Source organism: Hibiscus syriacus, unplaced genomic scaffold (genome assembly GCF_006381635.1).
Source record: "Hibiscus syriacus cultivar Baekdansim isolate YM2019G1 unplaced genomic scaffold, ASM638163v2 tig00110840_pilon, whole genome shotgun sequence".
In the NCBI taxonomy this organism is placed as follows: domain Eukaryota; kingdom Viridiplantae; phylum Streptophyta; class Magnoliopsida; order Malvales; family Malvaceae; genus Hibiscus; species Hibiscus syriacus.
In genome coordinates, this window is record NW_024062887.1 from 68,686 (window position 1) to 79,189 (window position 10,504).

A 10,504-nucleotide genomic window follows, 5' to 3' on the forward strand; every position below is an offset into this window, starting at 1 on the left:
GTTATCTCATTTATCTCAAATCATTATTTACGTTAAAAGAATTCACAGACAAATTAGAACACGCCACGTCACTACATCATTTTAATTTTCTTTTTTAAACTGAATAAATAAAATAGATTAAATAAATAATATTTTAATTATTAAAATAATATCAAACCTTTCTCTCGCCTCTCCCTCTCCCTCACTCGCTACCCTCAACGTTTGCTCTCCTCAATTACCAGTCAACTTCGCGCCTCCCACCAGAATCACCAGACTGTACTTGCCGCCAAATAAGAAAGCATAAGTGACTTGAACAAAGAAGAAGTGAGCACAATGTGTATAATAAATGCCCAATTTTTTCATTTATCAGCAACTGCATTACCCCATCTAGCAGCTGAGACCCATATTAGAATCCCACTGAAGAACCTAAAAAAAGAAGCATAGCTAGAAAAAACAACTCTTTTCGGTTATCTAACTAGATTTTTGCTTCGTTTTAATGGTTCAAGTCCCCAGCTTGATTCGACTACAACAACAACATAAGCAAATGCCTACTTAACTTATAAATAGAACACAATAAACATGAAAGTAACAAGGAAAGCTAAACAGACTACAGAGGGAAAGGAAATAAGGGGAAGAGTAATTAACTTGGAAGCCTAAAATTTAGGTTATCTTGAGAAATACCGAAAAGATTAAACCGAGAATTACAAGGATCCTAGAGAGGATAAGCTCCGTCACAAGGCAAGTCGAGAGCAAAGGGAAGAAGGAAGTGAAAGTTGGTTTGATAGCAGATACGAGCTTTACGGGCCGACCATAAAAGCCGTGGAAAACGCTGTAAGTGATGGAACTGGTGGCGAAGAGAGAGATGATGAAGACGAAGAGGATGTAAAGGAGAGTGAAGATGTATTTAATGGGAAAGATCGGGGTTTTTTGTAAAGGTTGTAGGAATCACCAGGAACATCGTGTTCGCCATCGTGGACCTTATCTTTCACCTTTATAGTTAATTCCGGTTGGAGGGTCGAAGTTGGCTGGTAATGGAGGGTAGCAGGTGAAGGAGAGGGAGAGGTGAGAGAAAGGTTTGATATTATTTAATTTATTTTTATTTATTCAGTTTAAAAAAAGAAAATTAAAATAAAATAGTGACATGGCGTGTTCTGATTGGTTTATGATTATTTTTTTAAACGGAATTAACTATTTATAGTTAAGGGGTAAAATGTTTCAAAAAAATACTTAGGAAGCAACTCAGTACAAATGGTATAGTTAAGGAGATAAATGTGTATTTAAGCATTGAGTCAAATATTTTTTATTATAAATTTAATTCCAAATTTGAACTCGCCTTAATCATATCCTTTTAAAATTTCGATTTGATTTGAACTCAAATTTTTAAAACAAAAAATTTAACTTTGTAAAATTAAGCCGAATAAAAATCTATCAAATAAAGATCAAATGCACGTTGTTAAGTACAATTTTAGAGAGTCAAGAGATAAGAATCCATTTAAAGAGCAAGTTAGAAAATGTTAGGAGATTTCGAGATTGATATATACGAAAATAAAGTTTAGGAATTAAATAAAGAAAAATTAGAAAGTTTAGGAACTAAACACTCATTTATCTCAAAATCAAAGTATCATCATGCTAAAAAGGTCAGCAAGTGAGTTGGTTTTTGATTTCCTGTTAGTAAAAAAAGTTACTCGATTCAATTTTGAAAATTATATTTTTTATTAGATGTTAAAAAATGATTCAATTTGTAATTGTTTAAACCCAACTCGACTCGAAAATTTTAAATTTGGGTTAAATTGTAAAATATAACTCGAATAACTTAAAATTTTTAGTGAATAATGGAATGATTTTTCATGTTTAAGTTGAGTCACTAGACATATATATACGTGTGTGTTAAAAAAATATGAAAAAATAGTTACGTGTATTGTATATGGTTCGTAGAAAATTGCTTAAATTAAAATCAAACAACACCATAATATTATAAATATTTATAATTAAATTTAAACAAAAACTTGAACAAATCGAATAGACATGACTTAATCCAAAAAATCAAATAAGATTTAAATTAAAAAATAAAAATAATCAATTTAAATAATTTAATTTTTTTCTTGAATCGACTAGATCAAACACTTATTCCTAAAAGAGGTTGTATAACACAATATATATATATTTTTTATTTTAAAAAAATAAAAAAAATTATCTAAAAAACATTTTTTAGAAAAAAATCAAAATTCCCTTGTACGTCGCTCTCCTTCCCAAGCCCATTGTCAATATCCGTTAAATAAATGTTTTGATCTACTGTATATAAACTCCCACCCCGTATATGATATTCTACCTTTAGAAATCAATGTCTTGAGACATATAGGGTTAGAGATTGAATATTTGAGATTTTAGGAATTTAAATTTAGGAATTTATGGATTTAGAGGAATTAGGACGACAAATAAAAGGGATGCTCGACAACGGAGGTCCGACGACGAGTGAGTGGCCGTTTAATGATGACAAAGGCCAACCGACGACGATTGGTAATAGGATTATAAATGAAGATTTTTAGGGTTTTGATTTTTTTTGTAATTTCATAAAAATGAGTTTTTTTAATTAGTATTATTCTTAATTTTTTTTAAAATCATTCCTTTTAAAAAAAATATAAATGTGACATGTGCCACTTAATGGTATAATTTAACGACTGTTATAATCCAAACACCTAACAGTGTAACATTGAAAACGTTAGACATATTTTTAATGAAAAATTATTTAAGCATCTAAAGTTAACTTCGATTATAGTTTTAACACTTACTTTTATATTATCCCTAAAAATATTAAAGATTTGATAATAAGAAAAAAGTTACAAATAATTATAATTTAAAAATCAAATTAAATAAAAATTTAACACGACCAAGACGTGATTTCCAGGCAAGCAAACAATAATTTAAGTCAGCAAAATATAGGCTATGACAGTTTAATGTTATTGATTTTAGGCCTGAGTAATTGAAATAGGAATTATTCAAAAAAACTTAAAGAAAAAAGATAGTGGCTAAAGTAAGAATGAGAATTAAGATGAGCGATTAAAATTAGAATTTACCCTAATGAGCTGGGATAGTCTGATTCATCGTCTCTCCCGCAAGCGAGCGAGGCGAGAGAGCGATGTCGCGGTTTTCTCTGTTTAGAGGAAAAAGTGCGCAATATTAATTATAAATGAAATCTCGAGAGTGGGCATTCATTCACCTACCAAATGACGAGTTAGTTCTCGCAAACACCAAGACAAAACAAATTAGAAAACATTCAGGCCGGGGTACCTTAAAAAACAGAGCATCGAGTTGGAACAATGTCGAAAGGTTTTCTCCCCACAATTTCAGATATCTATCTTTCCAACATCCAGAAGCTGAAAATCGCGCTCTCAGGCTACCCAATGATGCATTGCTTGCTCTTCCACCTCACCAACTTTATTCATCAAAACAGAGCATCGCCATTTTAGCTCTCGCGATGACCAAAACAATATGCATTTTATCCTCTCATCGCTCGAGAAAGCATAGATTTTACAGTTTAAATAACCCCTCATGGGTTCCATGAAAAATGCAACCAAAGCTACATTCTACCTTCTTTCAGAAAACAAAAAAAAAAAACTCGAATCTGCAGAGTCCTGAAGAACATGTCATCGGTGATGGGGCAAGTTTATCTTGATGGAAACAATGAAGCAGGATGGAGGTTTGATGATCTCAGCGGTACACTTGCTGAAGCTCCTGGTGGTACGATTGTCTTGAAGGTCACATACGAGTCTGAAGGATGGAAGTTTAAATGCAAGAGATTAGGAGGCAACAAGTACCACATCAGTGGCTCTGAGTGGACTCGTTTCTTCAATTGGGCGGGGAAGAAAGCTAGGGTCACTCTTTATTCCAAAGAAGACGGCCAGGACTTTCACCGTGTCCATGTGAAGTAGCAGGGAGCTTGATCGAGTATGGATGCTATTTGTGGGATTGAAGTCTTATATTTCTTCTTTTATTTCATAGATAAATCATGCATGTTTCTGTGATTTGCAGCTTTGTTTTGTTAAGGCAGGCAGCATTCTGCTGCATTGTCAAGGTCTTGTATTCCTTTTGAGGTTATCAATTAAATGTTTATTGGTTCTGTTCTATTACAAGCAGCTTCAATGTAAAATGGAAAAAATATAAAGACAGATTTTAACTTAAACTATAAAGACATATTTTACTCGAAACAGACTAATAGATCTCCTTATCTTTCCTGGTGTTGAGGCATTTGCTTCAGCCATGGATGTATTGATGTTCCAAAGTATGTATGCGTAAGGCTACATGAACAACTTCCAATTCCAAGTTCTCGGGTATAACATTTTCTTGTTTACTTGCTTATTAAGCACTGCCAAAACAAAGAATCAAGCACGCATGCCCCATAATCTCTGTGGTTTGTCGAGGCATCAAGCCAACATCCACTAATCTTTACATGGGAGAGTTTCTTAGTCAAATTTCAAGGCATTACTGCCCGGGATTTCCCAAAAGTCTCTCGACTGCAGCATGGTCATTACCGGCGGTAGCTCCATAGCCTCTTGCGTATCATTGAAACCCATTTCTTGGAGTTGTTATAATTGTTGATCCGACTTGTAGAATAAAATTAAAAATTAGGGAACCATGATGTTAGAGATTAACAATAATAACCTATACAATTTTATGAGAGTTGTTTTCTAGAAATCAAGATTGGGGTAAGTGGATCCCCCCCCCCCCCTTAAAATCATATCATGCATTTGAGAAATGTTTGAAGCAGATATACAAAATAGGTCTTGAAAACTGGAGTTCAAGGTCAAATTGCAGAACTGCACTTAATCTAAAGTGCATATTTACAAACACCAGACGTCTAGGCAGCATGAACAGAACTGGTACCGTAGGCGGAGACTGGATCCCGTGTCCTATGAAGAAACATTAGACAACAAGCTATTTACAGCCGCGTTGCACGGTTCGGATTAGTACATTGCAAACAAAATAATCACCATTTTTATAATGCAGCAGAGCGAATATTAGAATATCCAACATGCATATGTAGTGTCAAGATGAAGCAACTTTGTATAGCCTCTCGAGAGGAATGGACTGGTAATCAGATCACCCCACGATATATAGCATTAGGTCGATGGTCATCCATATTATTTACGTTTTTGTATCCATCGATCTCCATGACACCTGTGTAGCCTCTACGGGCTAGATATTCACGGTAGTCATCTTCTGTGTAGAAAATCATCTCTTCAGTGTGGTCTGGTATATGATCTGACTCGTCATAGAGGCACTTTTATAGCCAAACCTGAATGCAGGAGGTAAAAAATGCACAAAAAATAAGTACTTATTGTGTTATTCTCTTCTATCAGTGAAAAAAATGTCAGCAATCATGTCCCCGAGATACATTTGATAGCAAAATGATGATGTCTTCACCAATCAGAATACCCAAACCCGACTCAACTTAATTTGATCATAAAATGTCAAACACCAAAACACATGACATGAAAATAACTTGTTAATTCCCTAAATGACCAGAATTATATCGTCTAAAGGCACCCATGCCGATGTTACCTTCATCAAGGTGGAGTGTATAATTCCCTAGAGGAATTTCCCTGTCGAGACTGCGAACCATATTGTCTTCATCCTCCAACCAAAATGAATGTTTCGTTCTCAATCTAAATGCAGATTTAATCGCCCCTCTGCATCCATGGTTCCGTATGACCGACAGTCTCCCACCTACCAAAAAGAACGTGAAAGAAAATGAGAAGTCGATATATGGAGTGGATATTCATTGAATTTAAAATTTTCATCTCCGCTCTCCAACTCCAAGGTGGAACTACACTGTTTGCAACTGCATCAGCTGTTGTGATAGCAAGAGGATGTCCATCATGATCTAAACGTCTTTCAAGATTGAGTGTTGGCCTACCATTTGCTGCACACCAGAATACACAAGCAGAAGGAGATGCATAACATTTCAAATACATGATATTGAGAATAGATTGAAGACATGCTTCAGTAAGAAGTTATTTGCTCACTCCTCAGGGTACATAATTTTTACTTGTTAATTCAGTGTGGAAGTGCATCAATATGCCAGATTAACTTGACGAAAAAACAAGAATAAACGTGAAGAAAGCAAACTCAAATTACAACAACATACCTTCAACAGGACCAAATGATATGCCAGTATCATCAAAGCCTGCAAGAACCAAACCATATTGGCAAAGATAATGAAAATCATTATAATAGGATGCAAGACTTGATATATGTTGCAGTATGAATGTGAAATCAAAATCTCCAAAAGCAGGAGGTTAATACTTATATACTGCTTTTGTAAAGTGCTGTGCAACGGCAAGTTTATGTGAAGGGTGAAACCAGATGAAACCAAGAAAGCATAGAACGAAGTGAATGGACAAGGGATCCAGCAACAAAAGACAACAGAATGGAAATCGATAGACCAATAGTGATAATTATCTCTACCAAAATAAGAATTTAATTCTTAAACATATTTACTACTACTTCCCTGCTTTTATTACAGGTTGTTTCCTAAACTTTAAAGAAACCAGAAAAGCCCACTCCCTTCACGCCATATCTAAACCTAAAAAAACCAAAGAAGCCTCCTGCGCTTGTCTATGTAGAACTTCCTTGCTCTTATAGGCTATACTCTAAACTTTAAAGAAACCATAGAATAGAATCCCAGAATCCTACATCATGTTGAAACTATAAAGAAACCAAAGAAGCCTACAATCCTTACATCACATCAAAACTTTAAAGAAACCAAAGAAGCCTATAGCGCTTATTGACATTCGACTTCCCTGCTCTTACAGGCTATAATATACTAAACTTTATAGAACCAGAGAAATCTGCAGCCTTCACTCCATATCTGGAAGTTTCCTATCAAACTAAAAATTCCTGATCTGTTGAGCATGATTCATGCTTCAAGGACCTTGATCACGATACCATATTTCAAATCATGCAGTTTTTCTTTTGATATGGCACCTTGCTTCAAGAGCAGACATAATACATATATATATATATATAGCCATCTAAAACACCGCAATAAAGATATCAGCGGGAGTTTTGTCAATATCAACTTCATAAACATGATTAAAGCAAACAAAACTTCTTATAAAGCACTCATTATAACCATCGACAAAATTGGAAGCCTACTCAGTCAAAGTTATTTCAAATCAAAGAAATTCCCATAGTGAAATAACTAAAAGTAACCTTCTTTTCCCCCTTTCCCAATAGCAATTATAATGCCCTCATTTAAGTCACTTCGGGAAGAAACTTTAAACAAATTCAACCTAAAAACTAATAGCAACTTTATGACATGCTCCGACTCATCATTTCTCTTGAAGCGTCTGTTTCCAACATATTTTCAGGTATGGAAACGGGGATCTCACCTTCCAAGGTCCTAACAATAGCAATTCATAATTCCCTCTTAAGTCACTTTAGGGAGTAACTTTCAACAAATTCAACCACTAAAGCTTTCATCTGTCTTGAAATAACCACCAGAATAGAGCTTTTTACAAAGAATACCCACCATTCATCCCATGAACAACTGAACAAAAAAATTCCCACTTTCTAAAAATGCCAAAGAGGAAAAGCCTAAAAATATAAACACACACCCTTATCAGCGAAATGCATAAATGAATCAGCTTTAGGAGTAGGGGTTGGGCTCTTGTAGGCATTCTTGGTCCTCTCCCTTAAAATCTCTTCAATTTCCTTGTAATAAGACATCTTGGCCGACCCACTCCCTCTATCTTGATGCTTAGCTTTCTTGAACTCTTTCAACAAGATCCTCCACTTTTCGGTACACATGGTGGGGGATCTATCGAATCGAACCCTTTCTCCCTCATCTTAGCCGAAATCTGCTCCCACAAATGCTTGTTGGATTTGGAAGTATTGAAGAGGCCGTCCATTTCTCTTCGAAAGCCAAAAAGGCTGCGGGTTTCGTCTTGGACCCACGTCTCGGCTCGTTTTTTGGGGGCTTTGACTTCAGGATCTTCGTCGCTGCTTTCGCCAAAGATCATTTGCTGTTGCTGTTGATGTTGTTGGTGGTGGGGTGGGGGTGAGGCTGCTGGTGAGGTGGCAAATCGCCATTGGTTGTGACCTCGATGATCATGTCACGGGCGGCGACGGGACCATCCTCTTTGTATACGCCTATTGGGCGGGGCTTCTCCGATAAGTACATGGCCTGGCGATTTTGAATCTGAAGAAGAAAGAAGAAAGCGTTTAGCAGCTGCAGACGGTCGAGAAGTTGGAGTGAGCCTATACAAATGTTTGGAGTGAGCCTATACAAATGTATTTCTCAAAGTGTGAACTTGTCTTTCCTTTGGGCGTTGCGTTTTGCTGCTTCTCTTTTCTATTTTCATGATCAGCCTTGTTGAGCCAAGCTCCCAATCCATTACTTAAAATAATATTAAAATTAAACAATATTATATATTCCATAAATAATTATTATATTATTGGATATGAATTAAAATTAAAAAATGGCCAAACTCACTAAATAATGTATTGGAAAAAAAATTCACAAGATATTATTTTCGAAAAATTAATTGTTGAAATGGGGCGATTGCTACAATAATTGTATTGGTCGCCAGGTGGTCCAAACGACCTATTTAGGTCGTCATGCAAGCGATGCGCTATTGTTTAGGTCGCCATGCAAGCTATGCGCCATTGTTGGTCGCCATGCAGGCCATGCCATATTCTATCATATATTGCTTAGTCCAAAGCGAGCAGTGTAGGGAGGAATTGAGGTTTTCATTTGAGCATTATATTAAAGTGGGGCTGTAAAAGCATTATATTAAAGTATATAATATTTATTAAATCCATTAATAATAAAATATTTTTATTTTTATTAATGGTTCAACACTTGGGCCACATGTGATATATTGGATGTTAGACACCATATTATTATTGTTATGGTAAAGTATATAAATATTTAATAAATTATATTAAAATAATTTTTTATTATTGAACCTATTAAGTAGTTTCAATTATCAATGAGAATGTTGTTTTCCTTAGAGATCATAGGTTCGAGCAACTCTTTCTACAGGGTGTGTACGCGTTATTAATGGTTAACTTCCGACCTTAGATAATTGTTAATTTTCAACAAAATGAATAATCGGGCACCATCTGTGTACTTTACTCTTATTATAAATATATTGATCAAATTAGTATAAAATGATCACTAAAACTTATCAAACTATTACAAGTGATCTTTAAACTTACTGAAATTTATAACTATTTTGTAACACGCAATGACCATTTTATAATGGCTTGATAAATTTAATGATTATGTTATAACAAACATCAATAACCAAAATATTTTTTACCACAATTTAATGATCATTTGTGTACGTTATCGTTGTTTATGATTATTTTGTATATATATAAATATATCCAAATTCAAATTTAACAATCATTTTATAACTTTTGAAATTTCAAGGACATAAAAAAAATCTCATTAAACAATCTAAATGGTTAATGGAAATATTGTTCTTTCTAGAGGCCTTAGGTTCAAACAACTGGATATGTAAGGTGTGTCTATGTTATTAATGATTAAGAAAAATTCTAAATCGATGATATATTGTAATTATCCTATACTATTTATAAAAAAATATTTTAAAAAATATTATTAAAATACAATATACAACAAATAATAAGTAACTATTGATTTTGTGAACCCTAAACCCTAAAATATTTTGATTGTTACTGAAAACCTTTATAAATTCATGGTATGTTGAGGGCAATGAAAGGGGTAGAGGATGGTGATATCTACCATGATGGTGGTTACATATTTATTTTTATAAGAAGAAATTGATTGGAGGGGGAATGGTTAGGGTTTAGGGTTTTTAATAACAACCAAAATATTTTAGGGCTTAGGGCTTAGGGTTTGCAAAAATCAATATATAACAAATAATTGGGTTTAGGATTTTTATCAACAACCAAAATATTTTAAGGTTTAGGGTTTAGAGTTTAAGGTTCATAAAATATTTTAGGATTTAGGGCTTAGGGTTATAAATTTTAGTAAGTTTAACCTTAAACCTTAAACTCTAAACCCTAAACCATAGACCTAAACATTAAACCTTAAACTCTAAAATATTTTTGCAAACCATAAACAATAAACCCAAATTATTTGTTGTATATTGATTTTGCGAACATTAATCCCTAAAATATTTTGGTTATTGCTAAAAACCGTGAACACTAAACACTAAACCCTAACCATTCTCCTTCCAATCAATTTCTTCTTATAAAAACAAATATGTAACCTTCATCATGGTAGATATCACCATCCTCTACCCCTTTCATTGCCCTCAACATATCATGAATTTATAAAGGTTTTTAGTAACAACCAAAATATTTTAGGGTTTAGGGTTCACAAAATCAATAGTTACTTATTATTTGTTGTATATTGTATTTTAATAATATATTTTAAAATATTATTTTTTTATAAATAGTATAGGATAATTACAATATATCACCGATTTAGAATTTTTCTTAATCATTAATAACATACACACACCTTACATAT

General features: G+C 33.9%; 1 protein-coding gene across 1 annotated transcript in view; it reads right to left on the reverse strand.

The window, feature by feature from the left end:
• Positions 1 to 7,912, reverse strand: part of LOC120143236 (trihelix transcription factor GT-1-like) — a 47,651-nt gene extending 39,739 nt beyond the window's left edge. The window contains exons 1-4 of the mRNA XM_039157615.1: positions 7,596 to 7,912; positions 6,125 to 6,163; positions 5,810 to 5,899; positions 5,539 to 5,703 (exon numbers count right to left, since the gene is read on the reverse strand). Of these exons, the coding sequence (XP_039013546.1) occupies positions 5,539 to 5,703; positions 5,810 to 5,899; positions 6,125 to 6,163; positions 7,596 to 7,788 (487 nt within the window). The 5' untranslated portion in view covers positions 7,789 to 7,912. The remainder of the gene's footprint in view (positions 1 to 5,538; positions 5,704 to 5,809; positions 5,900 to 6,124; positions 6,164 to 7,595) is intronic.
• Positions 7,913 to 10,504: the final 2,592 nt, after the last annotated feature.